This window comes from Mauremys reevesii, linkage group 1 (genome assembly GCF_016161935.1).
Source record: "Mauremys reevesii isolate NIE-2019 linkage group 1, ASM1616193v1, whole genome shotgun sequence".
Lineage (NCBI taxonomy): Eukaryota > Metazoa > Chordata > Testudines > Geoemydidae > Mauremys > Mauremys reevesii.
In genome coordinates, this window is record NC_052623.1 from 84977335 (window position 1) to 84993762 (window position 16428).

At 45.1% G+C, this 16428-nt stretch overlaps 1 protein-coding gene across 11 annotated transcripts in view; it reads right to left on the reverse strand.

Moving 5' to 3' along the window:
* The window catches only part of MYCBP2 (MYC binding protein 2), a 432876-nt gene that overhangs the window by 331951 nt on the left and 84497 nt on the right, over positions 1-16428 (reverse strand). For all 11 annotated transcript variants that reach the window (XM_039512057.1, XM_039512192.1, XM_039512052.1 and 8 more), the window contains 3 exons: positions 13611-13684; positions 10517-10655; positions 9567-9643 (listed from right to left, as the gene is read on the reverse strand). In XM_039512057.1, coding sequence (XP_039367991.1) covers positions 9567-9643; positions 10517-10655; positions 13611-13684 — 290 coding nt within the window. The remainder of the gene's footprint in view (positions 1-9566; positions 9644-10516; positions 10656-13610; positions 13685-16428) is intronic.

Here is a 16428-nt window from a genome sequence, read left to right on the forward strand (position 1 = left end):
ATGGTTATCAAGAATGCAGTTTTTGGAGACAGGAGGGGCAGTGGACAGGATGCAAGCAGCTCCAATGAGGGCCAATTAGAACCACCAGAACTGCATTTGGGTCCCACAACAGGACTGGCTCTCGGACCTCATGATGTAAGTGGAAAAGCCCTTTCAGAAATCTTAGGGTACGTCTACACTACAAGACTATTTCGAATTAACTTAATTCGAATTTGTGGAATCGACCTTATGAAGTCGAATTTGTGTATCCACACTACGGACACTAATTCGACTTTGAGTCCACAGTAACGGGGCCAGCGTCGACTTTGGAAGCATTGCACTGTGGGAAGCTATCCCACAGTTCCCGCTGCCCATTGGAATGCTGGGTAGAGCCCCCAATGCCTGCTGGGGAAAAAAATGTGTCGAGGGTGGTTTTGGGTAACTGTCGTCATTGAACCGTCAATCACGCCCTCCCTCCCTGAAAGCGCCGGCGGGAAATCTGTTCGCGCCCTTCTCTGGTCGGTTACAGCGCAGACGCCACAGCACTGCGAGCATGGAACCCGCTGCGATCATCGCTGCACTTATGGCCGTTGTCAACTCCTCGCACCTTATCGTCCACCTCTTCCACAGTCAGCTGCTGAGAAATCGGGCGAGGAGGCTCCGGCAGCGCGGTGAGGAGAGTGGCGCAGACCTCTCACAAAGCAGGGTACGCCACGCAGTGGAGATCATGGTGGCAATGGGTCAAGTTCATGGTGTGGAACGGCGATTCTGGGCCCGGGAAACAAGCACGGACTGGTGGGACCGCATAGTGCTGCAGGTCTGGGATGAATCACAGTGGCTGCGAAACTTCAGGATGCGTAAGGGCACTTTCCTTGAACTCTGTGACTTGCTGTCCCCTGCCCTGAATCGCCAGGACACCCGGATGCGAGCAGCCCTGACTGTGCAGAAGCGAGTGGCCATAGCCCTCTGGAAACTTGCCACGCCAGAGAGCTACCGGTCAGTAGCGAACCACTTTGGCGTGGGCAAATCTACCGTAGGGCTTGCTGTGATTCAAGTAGCCCACACAATTGTTGAGCAACTGTTCTCAAAGGTAGTGACTCTAGGAAACGTCGAGGTCGTCAGAGATGGCTTCGCCGCGATGGGATTCCCAAACTGCGGTGGGGCTATAGATGGGACTCACATCCCTATCCTGGGACCAGCCCACCAGGCCAGCCACTACATTAACCGAAAGGGCTACTTTTCTATGGTGCTGCAAGCACTGGTGGACCATAGGGGATGTTTTACCAACATCTACGTCGGGTGGCCGGGCAAGGTTCATGACGCGCGTGTGTTCAGGAACTCTGGTCTGTTTAGATGCCTCCAGGCAGGTAGTTTCTTCCCGGACCACAAAATAACGGTTGGGGATGTGCAGATGCCTACAGTGATCCTCGGGGACCCAGCCCACCCGCTAATGCCCTGGCTCATGAAGCCCTATACAGGCGCCTTGGACACTGAGAAGGAACTCTTCAACTACCGGCTGAGCAAGTGCAGAATGGTGGTGGAGTGTGCTTTCGGACATCTCAAGGGGAGATGGCGGAGCTTACTCACTCGCTCGGACCTCAGCGAAAAAAATATCCCCGTTATTGCAGCTTGCTGTGTGCTCCACAATCTCTGTGAGAGCAAGGGGGAGACCTTTATGGCGGGATGGGAGGTTGAGGCAAATCGCCTGGCTGCTGATTACGCTCAGCCAGACAGCCGTGCCGATAGAAGATCCCAGCGGGAAGCGCTGTGCATCCGGGAGGCTTTGAAAGCTAGGTTCCTCGGAGAGCAGGGTAACCTATGACTGTCCACTTGACTTACAGAGAAGCTGAACCTGAGCCTGTTTTAGTGACTGTTGACTTCGATCTGCGGTTACATACCCCATTCTCCAGGTTTCCCCCATTCTAACACACGTTTTAAAATAAAGTTAATTGAACACTGATTATTAACAATGTTTTCTTTAATTATGAATTCCTGTTCTAGGGTTGAAACATGGACGCAGACTGTGGTGGGTACGGTGTGCACTGATGTACAGACCGCTTCTACACTAGAGGAATGACAGGCTCCTGCTCCTACAGCGGTCTCTGGGGGGAGGACGGTTGCAGGTGGGTGTGCAGGAAGGGGTGGGTTTGCAGGAAGGGGTGAGGGGTGCCGTCTTTGGGACGGTGTGTGGAGGCAGGCTCGGGGCGGGGGGTGGGGGCGTCGGATGGGGTGCGGGGTGTGTGGGAAGGGTGAGTATGTGTCCGTGGATGAGGGCTCTTGCTGGGGCTCAGGGCATCGGAGAGGCTCGTGGCTAGGGTGGAAGGGCATGGTAAGGGCAGCCTGCCTTGCCATTTGTGGCTGGCAGGCGCTAGGACCCTGGGGCAGCATACACCTCACAGACTGACCCGGGGCAGCATACACCTCCCAGACTGACCCTGGTGCCTAGTGACTGCAGTCTGTGTGTGTCCTGCTGTTGATCCTGCCCCCAAGTCTGTACCCTGGTAATGGAGGCTGTCCTATGCGATTAACCCCTCCCCCTTCACACAAAGTCTTCTGACACGAAAAACGGGACGGACACAGTGACTAACAACAAACCACTTTTAATAGTCAACTACACAGTGGGGGGATGAAACTTGGATTTGGGACTGGGTGATGCAGGAAGGGAAGCACTTCTCAAAGTTTTTGGCATCAGACCGGTGTGGTACATGAGCGCTCTGCTGGGGTGCTGTGCCAGTTTTCACGGCCCCTAGCGCCCCTCCTTCTTGTTATTTTGGGTGAGGGGGGGACAGGACTTTGTGGCGGGGGATTGCGGTTGCAGATACAGTGCAGGGGAGCTCTCTCCTCCTGCCTGCGGTCCTGCAGAACATCTACAAGGCGCCGGAGCGTGTCCGTTTGCTCCCTCATTAGCCCAAGCAGGGTTTGAGTCGCCTGCTGGTCTTCCTGCCGCCACCTGTCCTCCCGTTCGATGTGTGAGCGCTGGTGGTGACATAGGGTCTCCCTCCACCGTCTCTGCTCGGCCGCCTCGGCTCTGGAGCAGGCCATCAGTTCCGAGAACATGTCGTCCCTAGTCTTTTTCTTTCGCCGCCTAATCTGCGCCAGCCTCTGTGAGGGGGATGGCGGGGCAGTTCGTGAAAGAGCTGCAGCTGTGTGATGGGAAAAAGGAAGTGATTTCCTTGAAAAGATACATGTTTGCGAACACTGAACACAGTCTACTCAGTTTCTGTGAACAAGACCATACAGGGCACCTAGTCTCACGAGCTCTCAGGACAAGTTCGAGATTTCGGAATACGCTTTCAGTGGCTGCGGTCTTGCACCGGAGATCGGACAAGCGGGGCGGTACAGCTGAATCCGTTTATCTACCAGGCCTGGTAAGCCCTAGACTATAGGCTGCTTAACAGTTAATGGATAGCTGTGTCCTCCCGCAGAAGGCAATCAGGAAAGCAGAAAGTCTGACCCCGTTCCACCCCTTGCGGCTGTGCCAGGGAAAGATCACTGTATGCTTTTCCTGTGCGGCCTCCAGCACGTGGCTGTTAAACGAAGGTCTTTGCTATGCAAAGTAAAACTCAAGCATTCACAGTAGTAACAGTACACTAATTGCCCTACTTAGATGCAGCAGTCGCCGAATGACATTACCCTGAGGCGGGTCACTCGGGCAGAGAGAGAGAGGATGCTGATAGACTCCCTGCACAGACCAGGACCGTATGCAGCCATGCTGGTCGAGGCAATGATTCCTTTCTACTTGAGGATGGCCTGGCGCGGAAGAGTGTGCTTCAACGGAGCACCACATAAGGCACCTCTCCCCAGGAACCTCCTGCGGAGGCTTTTCGAGTACCTGTACGATAGCTTCGTGGAACTGTCCCAAGAGGATTTCTGTTCAATCCCTATATGTGTGGACCTTTTTATATAGTTTTATATGGACAACTTTTTAGCTAGTTTTTATATAGTATATATTCCTGTTGTTTAATAAAGAAATGTTTCCATGTTTATAACACTTACCGAGTGATCCTTCCCCTGATTCTGAGTCCATGTTAACGGCCGGGGAGGGTTGGTAGGGGATCTCTGTGAGGGTGATGAAGAGATCCTGGCTGTCGGGGAAAGCGGTATTGTAAGCGCTGTCGCCTGCGCCGTCCTCCACAAACCCTTCCTCATCTTCCCCATCGGCGAACAACGCCGAGGAACTGCCCGTCGACACTATGCCATCCTCAGAGTCCACTGTCACTGGTGGGGCAGTGGTGGCAGACCCACCTAGAATGGCATGCAGTGCCTCGTAGAAGCGGCATGTCTGGGGCTGGGCTCCGGAGCGTCCGTTTGCCGCTCTGACTTTTTGGTAGCCTTGTCTCAGGTCCTTGATTTTCACGCGGCACTGCGTTGTATCCCAGCTGTATCCTCTGAGTGCCATGGCTTTGGAGACCTTCTCGTAGGTCTTTGCATTCCGTTTGTTGGAGCGCAGCTCCGAAAGCACAGACTCATCGCCCCACACAGCGATCAGATCCAGGACTTCCCGGTCTGTCCATGCTGGGGACCTCTTTCTACTCTGGGATTGCATGGACTCCTCTGCTGGAGAGCTCTGCATCGTTGCAGGTGCTGCTGAGCTTGCCCCGATGTCCAACCAGGAATTGAGATTCAAACTGGCCAGACAGGAAAAGGAATTCAAATTCTCCCGGGTCATTTCCTGTGTGGCTGGTCAGAGAATCCAAGCTTGGACTGCTGTCCAGAGCGTCAACAGAGTGGTGCAGTGTGGGATAGCTCCCGGAGCTAGTAAGTTCGATTTGCATCCACACCTAGCCTAATTCGACATAGCCATGTCGAATTTAGCGCTACTCCCCTCGTCGGGGTGGAGTACCGAATTCGAACTAAAGAGCCCTCTAGGTCGAATTAAATGGCTTCCTGGTGTGGACGGGTGCACGGTTAATTCGAATTAACGCTGCTAAACTCGAATTAAAGTCCTAGTGTAGACCAGGCCTTAGTCACCGTGGCATCGGAAATAACTGATTTCTCCTAAATAATGGGATGAAACATTGATATTGCTGCCAAACACACACTCAGTGAACTGAGGGTAAGGCCTGATTTCTAAAGATGTAGTAGATACTCCAAGTCCCTGTTGATTGGGTCCCACAGACAAAGAACAGCACCAAGAACCTCTTCCACTTCACTAAGTAGGCTCTCCTAGTGGAGGACTTCCTACTGTTGAGTCGGACTTGCTGGACAGCCGCCAAGCACTACTCTACCTCTTCATTCAGCTATGCAGCAGCCACGCCATGAGGTGCGTGGAGCTGATCACAGGATGGAGGGTGTGGCCATGGTTCTGAGTGAGCAGATCAGGACGGAGAGGAAGCAGTATGGGAGCCTGAACAAGGAGGTATGTGAACCAGCGCTGTTTCAGCCACACTGGAGCAATTAGGATGAGCTTGCCCCAATCCACCTTGAGCTTGAGGATAACCAGAGGAATGATCAGAATCAGAATAGGGAGAAATGTGTACAACAGAGTTGACTATGTGCTACATTGGAAAGCATCAGAGGGAGCCCAGGCCGAGCCCTCTACCCCCACCCCAGAACAGAATAGGCAACACTTTCTGTTTTTCCTCATCACAAACAGATCAATCGTGGGGATATCCCATATCGCAAAGACAACCTGGAGGTGTCTCGCTGTCAGGGATCACTCATGGCGAAAAACCTACTGAAATGGTTCGCAAGACAATAGTGCATCTCCAGCAAGTGGACTGCTACAGCAGTGATGTCTTCTTCGATGCAGAACTGCCCCAGGTAGATGGCCTCTGGGCAGAGTAACCTGGAAAGTGCTCCTCCTTGTTTTTTCACATAGTACATCGCAGTGGTATTATCGGGGAGTATGTGAACCACTGTGTGTCTGATACGGTCCCGGAAGGGACAATATACATTGTGGATGGCCCAAATGTTGATATGAAGTGAGGTTTCCTGTTCCAACCCCAGGCTCTGCACACACTGAGTCCAGATGCATCCTCCCCCCCGCAACCCAAAAGGGAGGCATCAGTAACCAATAGCTTGGTTGGAGAGGGCTGAGTGAAGGGGACTCCTCAGTACACATTGCTCAGGGATGCCAAACAGCTCAAGGGGTCTAGGACTAGTGGAGGAACACAAACCAATCTATCCAGAGAATGTAAGGCAGGGCTGTCAAGGTTCCTTCCCCACTCTGAACTCTAGGGTACAGATGTGGGGACCTGCATGGACACTTCTAAGCTTAATTACCAGCTTAGATCTGGTATCGCTGCCACCATCCAGATCCCTCCGTCTGGAACTCCCCCTTTCCCCCCAAAACCTTCCCCTCCCAGGGTAGCCTTGAGAGACTTCACCAATTTCCTGGTGAACACAGATCCAAACCCCTTGGATCTTAAAACAAGGAGAAATTAACCATCCCCCCTCCTTTCTCCCACCAACTCCTGGTGGATCCAGCTCCAACCCCCTTGGATCTAAAAACAAGGAAAAATCAATAAGGTACTAAGAAAAAGGCTTTTAATTAAAGAAAAGAAAGGTAAAAGAAAACCCTCTGGAAGAGATTAGCATACCGGCTACTCTCACTGACAACAGATTCAAAACACAGAGGATGTTCCCCTGGACACAAATTTAGTTACAAAAAAAAAAAAAATACCCAAATTTGATAATTCCCTTAATGGTATCAAGACAAGTTACAAAGAAAATAAACAAACCTATTTATCCCTTTCTAAAACTTACTACTTTGATAAGAGGTTGGTTCCTTGATCTTTTTCACTCCGGCAGAAACTGAAACTCTAAACAAAGGAAAACTTCCCTCCTTCCTTTTGAAACATCTTGTTCCCCCATTGGTTCCTCTGGTCAGGTGTCAGCTAGGCTAGGGGAACTCCTTAACCCTTTACAGGTAAAAGAGGCATTAACCCTTAACTATCTGTTTATGACAAGGGCAGTAGACCATCCTGAGACCACATACGAAGAGGGTGAAGGGACAACTTGGCAAACTAGACCACCTACGTCCCAATGGGCTCAGAGACATCCTAACTGTCGTGGAGGGCTGAGATTGCAGACCGATGCAGAGCTGTTGAATTGCCTGGAAGCAGCTGGTTGGAGGAACGTTCTCGACCTCATGGAATCTAACAGGGCCCCAGTGAACTCAATTTTCTGAGTGGGAGCAAACTATGACTTTCTGGCATTTAAAATGAGCCCCAGTTGGTACAGCACAGACAACGTGATGGTGACGCTGGCAAGAACCTCCTCTCTAGAGCCGCCCCTCAGTAACCAATTGTTGAGGTACAGGAAAATATGGATTTCTTTCCTCCTGAGATATGCCATGATCACAGCAATGTATTTAGTGAACAGTCGGGGGCAGAAAAGAGGCTAAATGTTCTTCTACCACAAACGAAGAAAATTTCCTGTGGTTCATTAGAATCGCCATATGAGAATAAGCATCCTGTGATCCAGAGCAGCTAACCAATCATTCTGAGACAGCCCGGGAAGAAAGCCAATAGAGTGACTATGCTGAATTTCATGTATTTGATGAATATGTTGAGGCTGCGAAAGTCAACAATAGGTCTTATCCCACCCTTGGGTTTTGGTATCAAGAAGTACCAGGAGTACAAGCCGTGGCCCCGGTGTTCTAGCAGAACTTCCTCCACCGCTCCCAATGTCAGCAGAGGGCTGACTTGCTTAATGAGCAGTGTTTTGTGAGACGGGTCCCTGAAGAGAAATAGGGGGATATGGAGGGCATGTGGAGAGGAACTGAATGGCATAGCCCATCTGACAGTGTCTAGAACATAGCTGTCAGATGTAATCAAGACCCATGCATTGTAAAAATGGGACAGTTTGTCCCCAAAGGGACATGGGAATGACGAGGGTAGAGCAATAATTAGAACAGTGCATCAACCCAAGTATCTGCCACGGAAGTATGTGCAGATCAACTTTTTAAAACTGAAGAGAATTTTTCAAATTTAATTCACTTTTCACCATCTGTGGTATTTCTTTTCTTCACTTCATCCAATTTGGATTGAAGATAAACTGATCACTGTGATACCGCACAAGAACTAAAAAGTAAAACTATTTAAAGTAGTGTATGGAATTCCACCATTACAAAACTGTTTAAAAATCCTATCTATAAAAAACCTGCTTTCATTCACATGTAAAAAGGATTAATGAAAACATGTCTAAGCTTATTGAGTGAGACTCACCAGTCCAGAAAACATTTGGACAAAGCTCTGCTAACCAATTTAGTGGTGAAAAGGACATTACACAGACCTTCCACACTGGGAAGCATTTGATCCATTTGATTGTATGCTTTGTAATCTCTCCTCCACCCCTACCCAACCCTTTTTCTGGTAAACACAAAACCTAAATTATGACATAAAAATAAAATTATTTGATAGTACGGCTAAGAAAGTACATTTAGGGTCTAAAGACTGTTTCTTAGCTACTCATTAGGAAAAATCTCAAACTTATATGCAAGAATTTAAAAAAAATCTGTTTATAATTGCTATGCAACACTATAACTCAGTGGTTCTCAACCCGCAGCCCAATTAGCAGACAGCTGTGACTCAGTTGTGTGCTACAAAAACCTCAAAATTTGCGGCTCTAATATGAAAGGGGGTGGGGCTGGCTAAGGGGGGGGGGAACCGCATCAGGCAGCCTGCTGGAGCGCTCCTGCCAGCATGGGGCTAGTGAGTGCCAAGGGGAGCAGAGTGTGGGATAGTGGGTCTCTGGGCAGGTTGTGGGGAAGGGCATTCTGGGCAGTGAGGCGGTGGAGGGCACTGGGAACTAGGGGTTTGTTGGAGTGCTACAGCAGCCCCATGTTTTAGGTGTGCAGCAGGGAAGGAGTCCGGCTGCCCAGCCCCACACCCAGGGCTCCGCTCCTGGACCCACTCTGTGGAGGAGTCTCTGGGCGGGGGGCGCTGGGAATAGGGGACTGTGGGGAGCTTGTGGGGGAAGGGATGATGTGGTTCTCAACCTGCAGCCCATTTAACACACTGTGGGCTGCATATGCAACTCACAATGATAAATACATTGAGAACCACTGCTGTAACTAATAGTGCTACCCCCATTAAAGCAACTGCATCATTTTATGGCCCTTCCTTCTGTACCCCAGCAATAACTCTACACATTCCTTTGGATTCTAGCTGAGGAGCTCTTTTCATTTAGAAAAGCCAGACGCTGCTTTAACACTGAGATTAAGTAGATGACAAAGTTAGAGAGTAAATTTTAAGGCAAGTTTTGTATACATTCTACTATGCAAACATACTGAGTAAGAACCTATAGGTTTTACTTGTAATTTCGTACTTAATTTTGATAGGACTGAAAAAATGTGGACATATGACATTTGGTTAATAAAAGAATAATCCAGTAATTTTTGTTGCTATAAATTGCTATATAAACACTACTTAATCTTATTGGTTTGTCTTTTCTACATCACAGTGAAAGCAAATATATAAAAACTACAGCCAACTGCCAATGTACAATAGCATAATATATTTTTAGAAGCAGAAATTAATCTTTTTTTTCCAAAACCAATATATCAAATCTAATTTCCATAACAAGATCTGGTAGCATATTATTTATGCAATTTAATATCAATAATGAAATATTTCTAATACCTTTCCACTAGCAGTTTTCATTAGTGCAAATTCTCTTCCTGCACCAAGAACAGCTGATTCTTCATCGAACCCTGTACCTGAGAGCACAACAAGAGGTAAATTAGATATGCAATTTATATGTAGTTAGTTGTAAAAATTTCCCCCCCCCTTATGTGCCTCATCCTGCATGGTTGAAGTAGAAGCAGATTTTGTCATTGATGTCAATTGACAATATGATCAGAACCTCATAAAAAAATTAGTCCAGGAAAGCTCTCTTTCAACGTGAACTAATCCAAGTGAAATGAAATTTCAAGTTTACAATTATACCTCTAATTATAGAAAAAAAATCAGAGCTAAAATAAAATATACTTTTCCATGAACATTTTCACAAAGTATACCTTCAATTACTTTCACTACAATGGGAAAGTTCTAAACCAATTCCAAAAGGACAGCTATGTTTCACTTTAAATCCCAATGGATTCCAAGTGTAGAGGCATGGATAGTGTTATTTTAAACAACAATCCTTTTTTACATAGGATAAAGCTGATTGCTACAAACCAAGATGCGTATGGGTTTAAGAACTATGAAAGTCCATGTTAGTAGTCATCAGTATACTTGTAATGGAGCCAGGGACACTGGAACAAGGTGGGAGTACGGGGGACAGGGAGCATGGCACCAGAGTGGGATTGGAGAGGAGCAAGCAGGGGGTGGGGTATTGGAGGCAACGCAGGAGGCATGGTCTCAGGGAGAAGAAACGGGGTGGGATCTTGGAGAAGGGGCAGCACGAGGGGCGGTTCAGGTTCCGGTGGGGCCCCCCCCCCCACTTTTAGGGAGCTTCCACCATTGCTGAATGTAGCTGCTCCCCTTACTTGTTCTTGTTCACTTTTATTTGTTTGAATTACAGTACCAAGTTTGTACTGTAAACTACTTATAATGTTGAAAGAAGAAAACATAACAAAATGAAGCCTTACTGATAATGTGCAAGTCTTTCTCCAGATCAAATAATGAGATACCACAGGCATGTAAGCACTTCCTAGCAAGTTTAAGCTGCAGTTCTTGTTGCAATACTGGTTCCGTACTTGTTGCAAATATTCGAACTACAAAGCCATCCTGTAATACAATACAATACCCATTTAAACCATTAAACAAACATTTTAGTTAGTTTTTGTGGCACAAGTAAGTCTGGTTTAATCTCACCCTGCAAAGAGCATACTATGCATCTCCAGTCATCCTTCAAAACAAATCAGTAGGTAACACACTGATAAAATTATGGGCTTTTTTTAGGGTAGAAAAATGACTAATAATTGGTGAAAGAGTGTAAAAAGAATAAAAGACAAGTAAAATGTTTTAGAGACAGACAGACCTGAAGAGACAGACCTAAAAAACGTACTTTTTCAAACACATGATGGCTTCTGCTTCAAATGTATTAAAAAACAAATCAAGAGACACAAATTATTGAAACTCATAAAAACGTGACACACGTTGTCTTTTAATGTTTATTCACTCAGCAGTATTTTTATTGGTTTTCTTAGAATAGGGTATGGATGTTTTGTTTCTTCCGTGGTGCAAAAGTCGTGCTGACCAATTTTTAGTCTTGGCAGCTTAACAGTGTATGTTTACTAAAAGCTTTAAGTAAACATTTTCTGGTTCACTTCATAACAGGTAAGTAGTAAGCGTGCTTAAGAAAAGCAACAAAATGGTCATTGTCTGATACTTCTCTTGCTACAAATACCTTAACACTGTCAGATAATACAAAACACTTTTACGCTAACATGAAAACTGTAACATGACTTTTTGGGGTACTTTTGTAACTGTTGTCCATAGGCATTTCAGGATACATATTACCTATCTTAACAGATCTGTTTGCGCCCCTCAAATAGAAATGAATCAAGGTTAGAATCAAAACTGATCTATTTGTGTCACAACCTATACAATTGGGTTTTTCCCCTCATACCAACGTCATTTTTCTTCTTAACAGCAAAATAGACTACACGGAAAGAGAAATATTAGATAAGAATCAGAGAACGGACTACACTGACATGAGAGATTAAAAGAATGTAGGTGTTAAAGACAAGTATTCAACAAGCTATCCTACTCCAATTTTCAGCCGCTAAAAAAATTCAGCGGTTTATTCAAAGAGTCAGGTCAATCTGTGCAATGTGAAGTTCAATCCGTTCTTCCATTTTTATCACTGAAAATGGGGGGTGGGGAATTAAAGCATTACTTTTTAAAAAAAAAACTTGAAAATTAGAAGGTGTTTTAAAATATAATGATAAAGTAAAGTAGAGTATTAGATGAGTTTCCTCAGTTGCCATTTGGAAAAGATCACACACAAAATTTAAATATGGTACAAACTATTCCACATGAACACTACCATCAAGAACTTGGCATAGCAAAAAAACAAAAACAAAAACAAAAAAAAGAACCCAAAAAGACACCCTACCACATAAATACACAAAACAGATCTGAAATAGAATCCCATAGACAAACCTCCCCAAACTTTGTATCTAAGTCCAGACTTCACATCTCCAGATTCTTTATAATGGATTGAAACAAGACCACTAAATCACATATAAACAGCATTTCACTTTAGGGAAGTTTGGTTTGAATGTTAATCACAGATTAGAATTTCACACCTACAAAATGTGTTTCTATTCCATGCACATTTCATAAAGGAAGTTTGATACTTGTGTACTGAAGTCAATTTTCAGTTACATGAATGAAAGGAGGATCTGGAAGCAACACCTTTCCCTATATTGTTCCTACAGTATAAAAAACACCAAAAATGAAATTCACATTTGAGGATGAAGTATCTGTAGGTATGTCCAAACTCAAATGTAGTTTGCCAAGTGTGTGGAGAAGAATGGTTTTACAAATAGTTTTACAAAGTATAGCAATGCAAAAGGCCTTTTTAAAAAAAAATGAATAAACTGTATAGAAAATACATAAGGGTAGGTAAATATTTTTAAAGGATTATCCATGAAGGCAGATATTCCTAATAGTAATATAATACTTTGTACTTAATGCCTTGCAGCCAACCACGTTACAAACAAACTTCAGTAGGTTATACCTGAAGACCCAAAGAAAGGAAGTATAAGGACCACATTTTACAGTTGAGAACCTGAAGGAAAGGTTAAATGAACTGCAACAGTTACACAGGAAATCCATGGCAGAGTCAGCAAGAGAACACCTAGATCACTTAACACATTGCTTAACTCATTTTTCACAAGATAAACCTTTTCCATATTAATAGCAGTCCCAACTGAAAGGTCTCACCCAGAGGACTGAATCAATGAATTTGTGTAGGGGGCTTTAAAAACCAAATGTTTGTTTACAGTGTTTAATTTTACTATAGGATGAGCAGCCAATCATGGTTTTGCTATTAGATTGTTTCCCCTTCTCCTGCCAAGCAAGACAATGCTGCCTCTAACGAAATTAACAATTATCCATCATTTCTTCAACAGAAGATGAAACCTGATACCACTCCCAAATGTCACACTGGAATTCAATCCATCACATTAAGTGTACCATTTTTTACTACCTTATCTGAAGGAAACCTGTTTTTAAAAGAAATATATGGAAATCATCATAAAGTGAAGAAACTCCAAAAAGGGACAATACTTAAAGTATGCCCCTTTAAGCCTCAGTGTTCTTTTGAAACAGAACATGCTTTACTGAAAAGCATCACTCAAATTACCTTGAAAATATACTCATATACAGCATGACCTAATGGCAAGGAATTCCAGCCAGCCACATTACAACAAAACAAAATCAAAATTATTCAGCCCACAAAATCTCATGTACAGAAGCAGAGCTACCAAACCAATTGTAAAACATAGATCTGAAAAGGATGTTTGCCACAATTGAATATGAAGTAGTATGAAAGCTAATCTCTTGACAGATGCCTGGTAATTTTTCATTTTTTCTACCTACGTGTTTTTGCCTTTATCTACGCTAGCCAAAAAGAGTCCCTCTTTTTATCTGGAAGACAACCACTTAGTTCAGTGACATTTTTGTTGGCTGAAAAAAACCACAAAATGTCTACTCTAGACATTGAATACTTACATCTCTAGAAGCTGCTATCTGATTAATGTACTCTCCATCGGTGAAAAGGATGTTCTGCCCTTCCGTGTGGCAATCTGTGTAGGAAGGAAAAAGTTAAATATTCTGCATTAATTCACCTCAATTAAAGACATTCTATTCTGTACCTTTGCCAAAGAACTATAACTGGTGTTAAAGGAGATTGCCAAAAAAAGCAATCATTTAAGAGCCTATTTTTAAAGAATACAAACTAGAGTTTTTACATGTTGTTCTTTACTAGGATTTTTCTTTCCAACAAATTTTCTTTTCATGTTTTAATACATGAAACTTCCCCCCAAAAATGCAATGTTTACTACTATCGTCTTCTATAATTATTAAACCATACAGTATCTGGAGCAAAGGGGGTTTCCACAATACTAAATGCTTAGCACAAGAGCAGTCTATATGTGATGGGTAACCCAGACTACTATGAATAAGTTTAAAATTTAACATGTTGTCTATTAGGGATATAATCTTGCAATTTTAAGTTAAAAGATTTTATTGGAGCCAGTAGCTTTAAGGAGAAGGTCACCCAACTAGATTTTTTTTTAAATCGGTATTCGTAGCACAATTATTATTAAGGTTGCCTGACACCTCCCATTGTAATACCGTGTTTTTAGTTGTTTATATGTTGGCCAATCTTTACCCATTTGAGCTAAAAAAATTTATGCCAAGTGTTTGTCTCAGCCTGTGGTCATGAAGTCACCTTGTCCTTTGAGAACTGTGTGTAAGGAGTCTCTGCCATCAGAGCCTGCAACTCACACATACTCCTTGTGGATGTTAACACAATCAGGTATGCAGTTTTCCGACACAAAACCAGAAAGGGACAAGATTCCAGGGGATCGAACAGAGGTCCTATTAACGCTCCTAGGACCACAGTAATGTCCCACAAAGGAACCGGCTCTTGGACGGGAGGATGGAGATGAAGAAGCCCTTTTAAGAATCTTGTTACCATGGTATTGGAGAAGACTGATCTTCCCTGAATAGGCACTGAAACACCCATACTGCTGCGAGATGCACTGTTAGTGAGCCAAATGTAAGTCCCAATGACTAAGGGCAGCAAGTACTCCAAGATGTTCTGGACAGAAGCCAGCGTCAGTTGAACTCCAAAGGCTAATGACCACACTGAAAATCGCTTCCATTTCGCTGAACAGGCCATTCTGGTAGAGGGTTTTCTACTGTTGGGTAGGAACTGCTGAACAGCCACCAAACACTGCGCTTCCTCCTCACTTAGCCATGAAGCAGCCATGCTGTTAGTTGCTGGGAGCGGAGGATGGGATCCAAGGTATGGCCATAATACTTAGTAATTAGGTCAGGATGGAGAGGAAGCAGGATGGGAGGCTGAACTGATAGTGCAAGAAGATCGGGCAACCAGCACTCCTCAGCCACATCAGGACAATGAGAAAGAACTTGGCACGACCCACCTTCAGCTTGAGGATGACCTGTGGCATGATCAGGATCAGGTCAAAAGCTTAGAGGAGAGCTGACTGCCAGCTGAGATGGAAAGCACTGGACAGGGAGCCTGGACAGAGGACCCTTCAAGAGCAGAACAGATGACATTTCCTGTTGTCCCTCAAACATATCAATTGCTGGGATGCCCAAAGCTGCAAAGATGACCCGGAAAACATTAGTCTTCAGAGACCACTTGTGACTCAGGGAAAAATTCCTGCTGAGGTGGTCTGACAGATGATTCTGGACCCTGGAGAAATGATTGGCTAATGAAGTAATGCTCTCCTACATGTAGAACTGCCACAACATAACTACCTCGTGGCAGAGCATCCAGGAGTATGCGCCCCATTCCTTGTTCACATAATACACTGCAGTGAAAGTCTTGGTAAGTATGTGAACCACTGAGACCCTGATACAGTCCAATAAAGTGTGACATGCATTGTAGACGCCTGAATGCTGATATGCAGAGAGGAGTCGTACTCCAACCAGAGACCTTGAACTTTCAGTGACCCCAGGTCCCCAATTGCTCAGGAGGGGGGTCAGTGACAACAGACCTGGTTGATAAGGGCCAGTCAAAGGGAACACCCTGGCAAATGTTCTCTGGAAGCGTCCACCACTGCAAGGAGTCCAGAAACAGTTGAGGAAGGCAGGCCAACCTGTCCAGGGGGTGAAGAGTCCGATGGTAAACCGTCCTGAGCCACATTTGGATGGGATGAAGACAATCTTGCAAAGTAGACCACCAGTGTGCAAGCAGACATGTGGCCCGGAGAATTGTATGGGAAGGCTGAGACTGCAGACTGATTCAAAGGTGAAGCTGGTGAATCACCAGAAAATGGTCATTCAGTTGGCAGAAATGCTCTCGAACTCAGAGTCTATTCCAGCCCCAGTGAACTTGATTATCTGAGTGGGAACCAAAGTTGATTTCTTAATGTTTAGGATGAGACCCAGAGTATCGAGCAAGCGCAGTGTAGTGGCAACATGAAAAATTTCCTTTCTTGACCTGCCCCACAATAAGCAATCATACAGCTATGGAAAGATATGGATTCCTTTCTTCCTAAGATATGCTGTCATGACAACCATGCATTTGGTAGAAACCCAAGGGGCAGAAGATAGGCCAAATGGAAGCACCATGTACTGAAAATGAAGCTCTGCTACAATAAAATCAAAGGAATTTTCTATGGCCTGAAAAAATAGCCACATGAAAGTAGGTATCCTGAAGTTCCTGGGCAGCAAACCAGTCGTTCGGAGACAACGCAGGGAGGACAATCAATAAAATGAGCATTCAGAATCTCATAGATATGATATATTTGTTGAGGCGGCGAAGATCAAGAATGGATCCTCCCTTGCACTGGGA